Consider the following 12,319-nt stretch of genomic DNA (forward strand, 5'->3'; position numbering starts at 1 on the left):
TTTCATGCAGCGTGTCTCAAAGTACCTGTGTGCTCTGAAAAAGAATGCAGATATTCTGTTGTAACACCTTCTTTCTACTCTGGCTCACATCGAGATTTTTTCAAATTAACTGTTGATTCAGAAGAATGGGAAAATACTTTGATTTAAAAAAATCTTCGTCTGAAGTGTGTGCTCTGCACTGAGGTCTGAGTGTTATGGACGCACTGTAATTAAAGCCTTATATTTAGTGGCACGAGGCTCTCTTTCAGAAAGAGTCATTTCGTCCGTACTTTCTGCCTGCTGCCCCCTTACTTTTTGAGAAAGTTTGAGAAATGAAACGGAGACCTTTAGGAAACTGAGATAAAGGCCTGAGGTGTCTTGCAGAGTAGTTTGCAGATTTGCCTATTTCATCACAGTCTGAAGAAACCACTGAGTAAGAGCGCAACACCTGTTCGGTCTTTGCACAGCTAATAGGTAAAGAATGTATTTTCAAAAAAGGAAAACTGACCACAGCTGAGGCAGATGAATCGGTAAACAAAGCAGTTTCCCCAGTAACACCCCCTAAATTCTGATGTTTCTGGACACACAGAAAAATGAAAATTCCCTCCTGCCTGCTTCATGAAAAAATACTTACATGTGGTTGTATTGTTTCAAAGCAGCAAAAGTATCAGAGAATTCGCAGAAGCCTGATGATGCCCAGGACTTCCGCATGAAGAATAACCAGTTCAACAGTCTAAGAGCTGGGAGAGTGTAACCTTCCATACTACACACTAAATAAAGTGCTGGGAGAACCAACTTTTTTTATTTAATCTCTCACTATCTGTCAAAGTGTATTGAACAATTTGTTAAGTGGGGGGTGGGGGTTCATGTTTATATTTAATACAAGTGTTAAAAAAATAATACGTGAAAAATTAAATTACAAATGAATATCCACATTGTAAATAACATTTTAATGTAAGACTCAGAATTATATTTACACTACAATAAAGCAAATACATTTTTTCACAACACATCACAGTAAGTATTCACACAGCAACAAAATATATTTTTACTCTTTCAACTAATTAAATGGTAAAAAGAGAATGCAATTATAATTACCAATTAACCTGAATACAAACTTGCAAAACATGATTACATATAAGTTCAGAAATTAATGTTAAAATAAAACCATTCTAAAGAATAAAAAGCTACGCTTTTCATTCATTCTGATTATGCCAGAAATCAGAATAAAACTGACATTTTAAATCTTTAAGATTGTTATCAATTTGTTGTTTCTTTTAATAAATAAAACGAAAACCATTTCCTTCAAATTAATTCTCTATAACCATTCTTGTGTGAAAACTCTACAGTCTTCTTAACATGCAGAAATACTTTGTCTTAATAAATATCTTTAGAATAACTTCATCAGTTGTTCTAAATCTACAGTTCACTTGAAATACGTTGATTTTGTCCTCCATCTAAACACAACATTTTACAAAACGACCTGAACCAGTTATTCGGTGGTTAAGTGAATATGTACATACTGAAACCAACCAATTGTCCCCTAAATAAAGCGAGAGTTCAGACTTCATAACAATCTATCACCGAGAACCCTCTTTCCCAGAAAGGTCGAAGGTGAAAACGATTTAATGCAGTTTATTGCGAGCAGTTACGGGCACAATAAACTAAAAGTTAAAATTCTGTTAAATTTCTAAAACGAATGAAAAAAAAACAATTCAATTAATTTAATCAAGTCGTTTTCAATTCCTAAATGATTTTTGCAACAAAAAGTGAAATACTTTCTGAGACACCGGAAGAATGATTTTTCTCATCCTTGTAAAGACATAAAGAAACCGTACTGAGAGATTACTTGCAATAAAAACAAGGATCGGATAATAAATTCGTTTCACTGCACAGAGGAAATTTTCACAGAAACAAAAACACGAAATAATTGACACCAGGACCTTGCTTCACGAATTCTTTACAGCTGAAAGGACAAGTACATTTCTAATCAGATGCCTCTTCCGTACAACAGTAAATAATAACGTCCACATTAAACGATTTATGAATCAGAAATGTTAAAGCTTTTAAAAACGAATCTCTTAAGCAAAGTTGAGATTTCAGGTTTGGAAAACGACCGCATAAACCTTCAAATTTACACGAATATCTTATTTAAAAGGAGATTTCTTTACAATATTTTTTTTTTTCTTGAGGGAGGGGGTGGGTTCTTAACAGTCTTATGGAAATTCGTTCGGGTTTTTTTTTACATCCCGACCACTTTCAGGCACGGTAGGTTAATTCTACCTTCTAACAAGCGATGCGCTTTTTTTTTTTTATTTAAAAGAACACCGAAACAATTTTTCTTTTAACGGCGACGGGTTTTGATGTTTTTTTTCTAAGAAACTTACCGCGTTGCGCAAGCCGAGAGCGCGTCCCCTATACAATATGGCTGTATAGCGCGACCTCCCCCGGGCAGCGGGGGGAGGCGCGGCCGCTATAGAGAAGCTCTCTCCCCGCGTTCACCCCCTCTTCTCATCTGTACATCTGCTCGGACTACTGCACGGCTTTCGTTTAGAAAATACAGCATCTCTAATGTATAGCTGTGGGCATCTCTGTTGCATCTCAGGAGATTCCAGCCCCATGTGTTTACGGGACGGGACACGGCAGTCTTAACACTAATAAATATATATATTTATATTTTTTAAAATCATGATATGAAAATCTCTAAATAACCACGAAACGATGCTATTTTGGGCGATGATGAACAGTCACCTTGGTGACACAAGAACCACCCCGAACAGTTGCACTTCAGCCGTAGGTTAAGAGTGTCTTCATTGTGCCTAATGGGCAGCTCGTTTTACTGGATTAATTAAAATGGCCACTGGCTTAAAAACTGAAGGTGAGCAAAAATAAACATAACCTCCATTTGGTAAATGATGAGTGTTTATTTTGTTTGTTTTTTTTTCTGGGGGAGGACTCAAAAGGATTATTGTTTACAAAACCTCTAGCCTCTGAGCACAATAAAATTAAATGCGTTTTGAAACACCTAGAATAATATCGTTCATTCCCTAAAGAAAACATACACGGCTTCCGAATGGGTCAGTACAATAATTCTCTCCGGATAAAACATTTCAAAATATCGCAACAGCTCCGCGTGTGCGACCTTTCCAAGATCTCAAATAAGCACCCCGGGTTGTACACGTGAATCTGCTGCCGGTCCACACAGCCTCCCGGTTTCCGTCGGATCTGTGACGACGGCCGGTTCGAAACGCAGAAGTACCGTCTCTTCGCGCCACAGCTGCGAGCGAAGCCCACGGACGGGCGAGCGGATGTGGACCCGGCCGAGCCGAGCAGAACCGAGCCCTGCGCGCCGTGCGCCCCCACCCAAACCACAGCGAGGAGTTCGAGTCAACGGCCGGGGATACCGGAGACAGGAGGATTGGACCCCCAGTTTCGCCGTTTTGATTTATTTGTGACAGACCGCTCCCAATCGCACTGGTGTGTGGTGGGGGTGCAGTCGGAAATGGCGAGTCCAGATAGTGGACACGGGCCCATGCGCATCTGATCGTGAGTGTCACATGTCAAGCAATGGAAAGGTTGACGCCTCCCCTCTCCCCCGCCCTCTTGGTCTCTGAAATGGTTAAGATTTTGCATGTTAAAAGACCGGTTTCGTACAATTGCAAAAAAAAATCTCCTCCCCGCCCTGGCGGCAGGGTGGGTGCTGTGCGCGCAGAGGACGAGCTTTTCCTCTCCCGCTGCTGCGGCGCCTGTGTGAAGCAGTTTCCTCTTCTTCTCGGGGGGGCTGCGTGGTAACACTCGTGTTCTCTGAAAAGTAGACTTCCACGCCTGACAATACAAAGAAAAAAAAAACCCCACGCAGACGTTCTTCCCCGGGCGTGAGGGAGACGGAGAAGGTGCAGGTGTCTGTACAGCTCGGACGGGGTCTTCTCTACAGTATTAACCTCTGCTTGCTCCAGACCGGACCTAGTTTCATCCACTTGGACACGGGCCGCTTACCTGCTCCAGCTCCGTGTGAAGGGGAGAGTATCAAACTTCGGTCTGGGAGACAACGGCTCAAGTTCCCGCAGTTCCCCAAAAGGCAGAGTACTCGTATAGGAAAATAAAATCCCAACAGTATAGATCCAAGTGCTATTTAAAGATTGGTTTGCGCAGTTTCCGGTTATTTAATAAAATCCATGTACGCGTTATTTCTGTAAGATACAACGCAAGGCTCCACAACAAGCTCTAATTGCAGAACAGTGTGTTCAAGCACATTTTCAAATCTTTAGAACACCGAAGCACAAGTCCCTGGCTTTGCAGAACAGACAGCAGAATATTTGGTTTAATATGTGGAATACTTATTTAATAACTGGAAAATCACAAGGTACGTCGTTGAAGTTGTAGTGCTTTTCTATTTACATTTGTTCTGTTGACACCAGACTACCCGTAGCGATGTCTTTTCGTCGTAAAGCTTGAATGCTACGTAGATAATTTGATCTTTCTTTCAAAATCTTTCAAAAATATATTGAATATTCAGCCTGAGTGGTTTCATTCTAGCCTTTGCACATGGTCTCACACATACTTAAAATATCTTATTAAAAGACACAGCTATCTTGAACTGTTAGCATTTCTTGTTCCTCATCCGTTTTGAAACAGCGGAAGTTGAATGTCCGCTCCTAACGGCGGCGGCAGTGGTCTGAACCCGCGGCCGGGCCTGCTCACGGGACCGATACAGGACCCGATGGGCTGCCAATGACCTGACTCGTCAGGACGAGCCAGACGAGGGCCCCGGCCTTCAGAGGGCGGCTGGAGAACCGCTGGCGATTCCTCCAGGAGACTCCCTCTTCTCCCCCACGGCTGGCCGCTGCCACGCTCGACACGGAGCTGTGAGACGAACCCACAGGTCCCCAATGTGCCCGGAGCCGGGTCGATATCCCGGGAAGAACGGGAAGCGGTCAGTGGAGAAAGAAGACCGCCAGGCGCGGGGGGCCGGGCGGGCCTGTGGCACGGTCCAGGCCTGCGGGACCCGGGTTCACCCCTCTCACAAGGGTGGCGAAGGGCCTCGTCCCTAAACGCGCCCGAAGACGAGATGAAAGGGCCCCCAGCAGCGGAGACGTAATTGGGTCGTCCAGACGGTTAATATCAGTTATTAGTCCTTACTTGCTCATTCTGCTTCATGGGAGCCGGGGGAGAGGCTCTTTTCAAACGAGCGAGAAGGGCTGGGCTTTGCGATTGCACCTTTCAAAGAGACACGGGACGTGCACCGTCAATAGGTGTCATTTATATCCCGATCATGCAATTTAAGAAACGTTTTGTCAGCTCATGTTTAAAGCACCGCACCTGGGCGAGAGTGTCATACACTCTGAAGCACAGCAGCGCAAGACATTTTGTATTTCTGAGTAGGAACGCAGCAGCTACAGGTGACCTACATGTGTGCGAGGATCAGGATACAGGCTAGCGAACTGCACCAGACACACTCCCGGGCAGCATCGAACGCGCGTGTCGTGGACAAATCGGGTTCGGGTCCCGCGCCAGCCGTCTGGAAAGCGGCGCAGAGCACGCGGCGTGGGGCAAGATGGCTCCTGGTGATGGAATGCGCGGTCCGCTGTGACATCACCGGCAGATCAGGGCGCCCATGTCGGGGATGAGCGCTGCTGTGACTGACTCGGTGCACAGACATGTCTGCCGAGGGGAAACGCTCTGCTGCTCATTCCCATGCTTCAGAACGTCTCACAAAACCGTGAACCGCCCTGTAGTCTCTCCGCGGTGCTGTCAGCTGTCAGCATTTTCAGACGAACACGTAGCCTACATATAAGTCTCCACATGCGCGTTATATGCGACGTTTCGCAGTAAATGCAAGTTCTGTGTCTCCGCAGAAGCCTGTTTATCAACTAATTACACACAACACCAGAGCAGAAATAACTGAACATCTTCTCTTAGCCAAGAAAGAAAATAACATGTTATAAAAAGCCTGCCATTTTAACAATCCAAATACTTCAACAGTAATATTCTAAGATGCAGGATTCGACGTGTTGTATGCCGAATTATGTGGGCTTCTTCTCCAGCTTTCCCTGCGCCTCCCTCGTTCGATATTCGGTGGCGATCATCCGCGATGGGCGATGGACCCGAGAGCCGGGGGCGTCTGCGGTGCCCGCCCTGCGGGTCAGGGCGTCTGGAGGCCGAGGCGCCGAGCCTTCCACGCAGGCAGCTGCGAGGGTGCTGTGATTTGTGAGCGTTATTATCCACTGCCACCGTCAGCCCTCCACGAATCCCCCCTTAATTAGGGGGGAAAAAAAAACTTTAAACGAGCAAACGGTCAACGTGTCTTGGAAAGCTGTGAACCCCTTTAGTCTTGGTAGGGCACTGCCACCCCAGACAAACTGGCACACTGGCAAGACAAAGCCATCACCCGTGTGGCTCATCTAGAAGTGCGGGAATATTTACTAGCACGGGAACTACTAGTTGTCTGAAACTGGAAGAAAACTGAAGCGTTTTTAATCACGCACGCTGTTCTCAAAAACATCGAAATGGAGACGATTTCAAAATAAATCACCCATGTACTGTATATTTGGACAGGCGATACCGAGTTATGCGGTGTAGAATTCAACTTTGCATCGTATATTTCAGAGCCACCGGTAAACTACATCGTGCACTGAAACAAGGTTTTGTAGATCTACGAGTTAAATATAAAATATCCTTTTACTAGCAATAACTATGTCGTGCCAGCACCTGACCTCTCAGATCTCTTAAGAGACTGTCTTATTTTTGTGAACAGATTTGACAGGTAATTTCCTCTTTCCCCACACTTGCTACATTATGTGTTGTTTTTCTTTTTTAAAAAAGGGAGTTTTTCCCGGAGTTAACCGCATTACCTTTGAGCACGTTGAACTACTTGGAAATGTACAGCCTCAAAGGGGCACTGAAGGCACGATCCCGCTAAAGAAACTGGAATGAACGAATGATTGTTTTTCATTAAACCGCCCTCGTCGCCTTGTCTCTTATTCACAAATACACACATCCCCACCAGTGTTTCACTGAAACGACGCGACTCTGTTCAGCCGTGTGCAAAGAAAGGGAGCCCAGCTACAGATCCTCGCTCGCTCGCTCACGGCTCGATACACATGAACCTGTTTTCGCTCCCCTCTCTCTCACCCGTGTCCCCAGCCACCACTGGCCTTGGCGCTCCGCGGCCGCCCTTTCTTGGACGGAGCGGAGGGGCCTGATGAGCTGCGCGCCGGGCTCTGGTTTGTCACAGTCCTGCATTGTCTGCGCTGGGCTCGGCTACAATGGAGGCCGCGGAGGGGAAGACAGGAACCCTGACTGTACTGCTGCTGCTCCCAGAGCAGAGTATCCCCACCACCACCACCACCAAGACGGCGTCCCCGCATAAGGGCACGTCGGCTACAGCCACACGTACGCGTACATGAATATGTTCGTGGCCTATTCGTACGCGAAAAGGCCTAAAGAGGAGACTTGGGCAATGCGTGTTGTGGAGATCAGAAACACACACACAGGCTACAGTATCCCTCCCCCTCCCACCCCAAACCCTTCACGACGTGTCGGCCTCGCAGAAAATACTTATACACACTAAAGCGGAGGAATTGTTCCCAGAGAAAGTACTGCATTTACCATATGGTCACACTATCGTTGAGGTACCGCTTTATTTATGCAAAATGGGCCTGTTTTTAGTATCGAAATCTAAAAGGTTATTTTTATTTTATAACCTGGAAGTACTCGGACGAATCCCACTGCTATAGATCGGGGTTATATTCCTGCTCTTGAAAGAATGTCTGAAACTAGCACTGTGCGTTTGGGTACACGCAGACGCAGTTGTTTTAGAATGTGCGCCACAACCTTTTACTTACGAGGAAGATTAATGTCGTCTAGCTATGAATCGAGCAGAAGTAATTCAGAGGGATTCAGCCCCTTCCCCACCCCCCCAGAAACGACTGTGCGGCGGAGGCGAGCAGAGCAGAGCCCCAGCACGCCCTTCCCACTCGGGAAATGGTTGCTGTGGCGGGGGGCCCGACGGTGAGGAGGAACAGTCGGACCCGTGTTTTGAGTTCCGGCTATACGGGCACTGGGCAGCGTCACAAGCCGGTCGTTGGCCGAGGCGCTCGGCTCCTCCATTGGGAAGGAAGGAAGAGCGACGCTTTTAAAAATGTGGTTTGATTCTGCTCACGGCGACACCCGCCTCACGCGTGGAGATGCATGCCCGCGGGTGAGGGGGCTGGAGAAGACGCCTCTCGCCCCCAGCAGGCGAGGGAGAACACATCACCACAGCCGTGGCCCTCGCACACGCCTATAGGCGCTCTCCTATAGGGCGCCCGCGGCGCGCCCCCTCCCCCGCCGCCGTGCAGCGCCCCCCCAGCCCCTGGCAGGCCGGCCGGCCCAGACCCTCGCCCGCGACGCGGCTCCACTGTTTCGGCCAGCAGCCAATGAGAAGCGGAGCACCGAGAGAAAGGCACCCGCATGAGATCCAAGAGCGATACGGCACCACACAAGATATCCTTAATGTACGTAGGTTTTCCAGTACTAATCCTCTTCCCAGCTCCCCCTCCCCTGTCCCCACCCGACTCCCGTGGCATTTTCCCCAATCTAGTATTTAATTGAGGAACTGGGATTCCTCACGTGAGAAGTTGATTTGTAGTTTGAACACGTGGCTCATTCAAAAAGCCGGAATATTCAAGTGATTTTTCCTCTCGGTTTTATTTAGAGGCGGCGCCTACATTAACGTGTGTGACATTTTCACAGTCTGTCTGCTAAGGGGGTTCGGAGGACGACAAAAAGTAGTTTTCTCCTCCTTTTCGCCAAGCCCGCCATCCTTAGGAAAGGCTGTTATAAAATATTCTTGTTAACTTATCCTGGGGGAAGAGTGCGCGCGTGAAACATCCATATATAAATATACTCTATATAAATAACACTCTGGTTGGTAGAAGTCCGTTTCACAAAAAAGAGAGAAAAAAAAGGCTGTACATCTGAGCGCATAAGTCTGCCTTTTTTCTGAAAGGTTTGCATTTTCGCCGTGCAGCACACCATGAATAAGCTTTATATCGGTAACTTGAGTGAAGACGCGAGTCCCGTCGAGTTGGAAAGTCTCTTTCAGGAGTGGAAGATTCCTTGTAGTGGCCCGTTTCTCGTCAAGACTGGTTACGCGTTTGTGGACTGCCCTGATGAGAAGGGTGCTATGAAGGCCATCGACACGCTCTCAGGTAAGAAAGAAGACCAACCGCCGGCGAACCTGGGTGGAAACCGAGTGCTCAAGAGTGTGTTTTGTTTTTGCTAATTGCTGCGGCGATCGTTTTAAATAAGAAAGATCCGTGCTCATTGAAACGAGGCGTGTGTGTGTATATATGTGTGTGTGGGTACCTAGGCTCCCCTTGTCTCGTACACTACCGACCTCGGCAGGTCTGGAGCCCGGCGCACGGGGCTCAGTTAGCAGTCCATGTTCTGATTACAATTGAAAATAAGCACTGCGATTGTTAGGCTCATACAACAAGTTTCAATTATCAATTACCGGGGGCCGAGGAAGCTGAGCGCCTGAGCTGCTGCATTTTACGTACAAATAACCAGCGGGCCAAGAAGGCCGATGACAGAGAACAGTGTACTTATGCAAAGTATTTACCTTCTAAACAAATTTTAATTACTATATTTATAGGTTCTCAAACAAGCCTGAAGTTTTTTTTTCCCCGCATTTTTTATATCGGGCTTCGTTCAAATAAATACCACCCTCTACAGAATTGTCTTTTTCGAGAAAACTGATATATCTAACTTAAAAAAAATGTTTTTAAATGTGTTTTGTTTAGAGTAGCGTGGCTACACTGGTGGTAGGTCCTGTGTCTTATTGTGCATTGCTACAACGTAACGAAAGGATCAAATACTTAAGGGATTTTTTGTAACGAATTTAAAGAAAAAAACACAGCTTGTAAATTCGAATCGAATACCTTTTGGTGGAAACTAATCTCTAAAAAATAGGATTTATATGACTGTGTAAAAAATATTCAACCTCAATTTACAAAGCCACTCAAATAGTCGTCTTGTACTTTGTTGTGGATATTTCCGCGGGGCAATTCGTCAGCCATAGCTGTTGTACTTCACTTGTGAAAAGTGTAAATTAGACCACACTTTGTTCGTGTTGTTTTTTTAAATCTTACGCTTAACATGACGATGGGAGTTAATTAACATTTTAAAAGGCCGAGTGATGACTGAAATTATCGATATTCTCTGAAAAGCCATCTCTCCATTTTCTCCTACAGTGCATTTTCCCGCTTTACTGGCACAGCAAAACTTATTTTTTTTTGTTTTTTTAATTTGTTTTCAAGGTAAAGTAGAACTCCACGGAAAAGTTATAGAGGTGGAACACTCAGTCCCGAAAAGACAAAGGTAAAGAATTTGCAACTCCCTCTGCTTGAACAACAGTTATTCATGTGGACTACCTGCTGTGTTTCGTTGTTTTATTTTTTAAAAAAAAACACATCAGTCTGCCAAGTCTTTTGAAATGAATATAATCTATCAATGATCATTTATGTATTTGACATCTGATTTCCCTCTAACTAAAAATCAACCTAACAAATTAACTTTACAAGCCAGTCTGTGGTCTTCGTGTGGATTTTAAAACCAAGTGAGGCACAGGCCTGCTGATATTTTCACCAAGGCAATACTGGGGCGTTAGCAGGAAATGAGGCAGGTTTTGCATTAATTTTAGCAAGCACGTGTGCATTTTAAATATTTGGTGTGTGTGGTGGGCTCTGAATTTGGGGTGCTTCAGGGACTTTCGTTTGTTCTGATGGTTAGGGTGACAAGAGGAGAGGTGGGGATGTCTGTGCATAAAACTGAAAACATTTTTTGAATAAATTGTTTTTGTTCGCTCACATCTGGCATCCTGCTCTCATTCCTAAATGTATACCTTCGCCTAACAAAATATTCTCCAGCGCCCGACGTGATCGTGAATCGAGGCTATTTATGAAACCCTTTCCTGGTGAATTAATGCAGAGACCGCAGTGGGTGTTTTCTTGAAAATGGTGTCGCCTAGCGAACCTCCGGACTCTCCATTTCACGTGCCACATGGCTTCCCCTGGCTTTCCTCGCGCAGGCTGGGGTGCAGGGAAGCGGCACAGTGGGTTTGAGAGACAGCAGTGGGGAAGAGGTCCCCAAATCCACTTCATTAGGGGGGCTAAAGGACCTACACTGCTCTTGTACAAGCTCAATAGTCACATTTACCGACTTAATAAAATTGATTTGTCTCGCGGTGCCATTGCATATGTATCACGCATATGAGTGCATGCATTTATTTTTCCATAGCATGGAAGGCAAGGGCCTAAGCGTGTATTTCTCGCTGCGAACGTGTAGCAATTCTAGATAGAGGCCTGTGCGTGTATGCATATGTATTGATATAGCGAGGTGAGGCGGGTAGAGTTTAAACCCATGTTTTATCGTGAATTCAGTGTTGACTTTTTGGGGAAAAAAAATCAGTAAATGAATGCTGATGTTCTAAATATTTGTTAAGGCTTGCACATTTTTCAAGGAGGCACTTGGCGAAACGTTTTTATGCTTATTCGCTATATGTGTTTTTGTATACGTTAAACGTATTTAAGTCCCTTTGGCCTTCGGTTTTTATAGGTGAAGCAACCTTAAGAACACATTTAAATTAAGTTTGATACAGGTGTAGTGTTACGATTGAAAGCATGTTTTAAAATGTATTTGGATGTTGGGGCGGGAGGCAGAGCTGGAAATTTGTGAGACGACATATAACGTTTTCTTGACGACTCTTTCATCTGCTGATGCGTACTTTTTCTTTAGAGTAATTTTACGAATTAATTTTGTATTTGAGACTTCGATACGTCTAACTTTGCCGTCTCTCTCAGTGTATTTTAATTTTGAAACCACGAAAAAGGTGTGTAAATTAAATGTTGGGCTAATGGATATATAACAATTGCATCAAATCGAAAATGACTGAGCCCCCCCCCCTGTATTGATGAAGGGTGTTTTTGTGCTGAGGCGCTCAGTGTACCTGTCCGCTGTGTCGTGCGCAGGTACACGCGTGCTCGTGTGTGAACGTGCCGCGCCTGTCTGCGCGCAGGGGCCCCCCAGTTTCCTGTCGCAGGCCTGCTGTGCGGTGACGTGTTCCGGGCTGCGCTCGCTGTGAGCTCCAGGGGTGGGTGGTGGGTCAAGACGGGGGTGCGCTCTTTCACGTGTTTGGCTTGCGTGGCCACCCTCCTGCTTCCCGCAGTGCCGCCCAGACTGCGTGGACACCTAAAACCAGTCCCCCCACAGTGGCGTGCACAGTGGGAGGCAACACCTCTCCCCTCCAGCTGTGATGCTCTCCAGCCCCGTGGGGGCCTGCATGGAGACAAAGGAGGGG

At 46.0% G+C, this 12,319-nt stretch overlaps 1 protein-coding gene across 3 annotated transcripts in view; it reads left to right on the forward strand.

The window, feature by feature from the left end:
* The first annotated feature begins 8,066 nt into the window (after positions 1 to 8,066).
* Positions 8,067 to 12,319, forward strand: part of igf2bp3 (insulin-like growth factor 2 mRNA binding protein 3) — a 40,664-nt gene continuing 36,411 nt past the window's right edge. Inside the window, exons 1-3 of one of the 3 annotated variants that reach the window (XM_015357968.2) lie at positions 8,067 to 8,474; positions 8,969 to 9,170; positions 10,281 to 10,341. In XM_015357968.2, coding sequence (XP_015213454.1) covers positions 8,397 to 8,474; positions 8,969 to 9,170; positions 10,281 to 10,341 — 341 coding nt within the window. In that variant the 5' untranslated portion in view covers positions 8,067 to 8,396. The remainder of the gene's footprint in view (positions 8,475 to 8,968; positions 9,171 to 10,280; positions 10,342 to 12,319) is intronic. The other 2 variants (XM_015357969.2, XM_006636046.3) reach the window with 2 other exon arrangements.

This window comes from Lepisosteus oculatus, chromosome 10 (genome assembly GCF_040954835.1).
Source record: "Lepisosteus oculatus isolate fLepOcu1 chromosome 10, fLepOcu1.hap2, whole genome shotgun sequence".
In the NCBI taxonomy this organism is placed as follows: domain Eukaryota; kingdom Metazoa; phylum Chordata; class Actinopteri; order Semionotiformes; family Lepisosteidae; genus Lepisosteus; species Lepisosteus oculatus.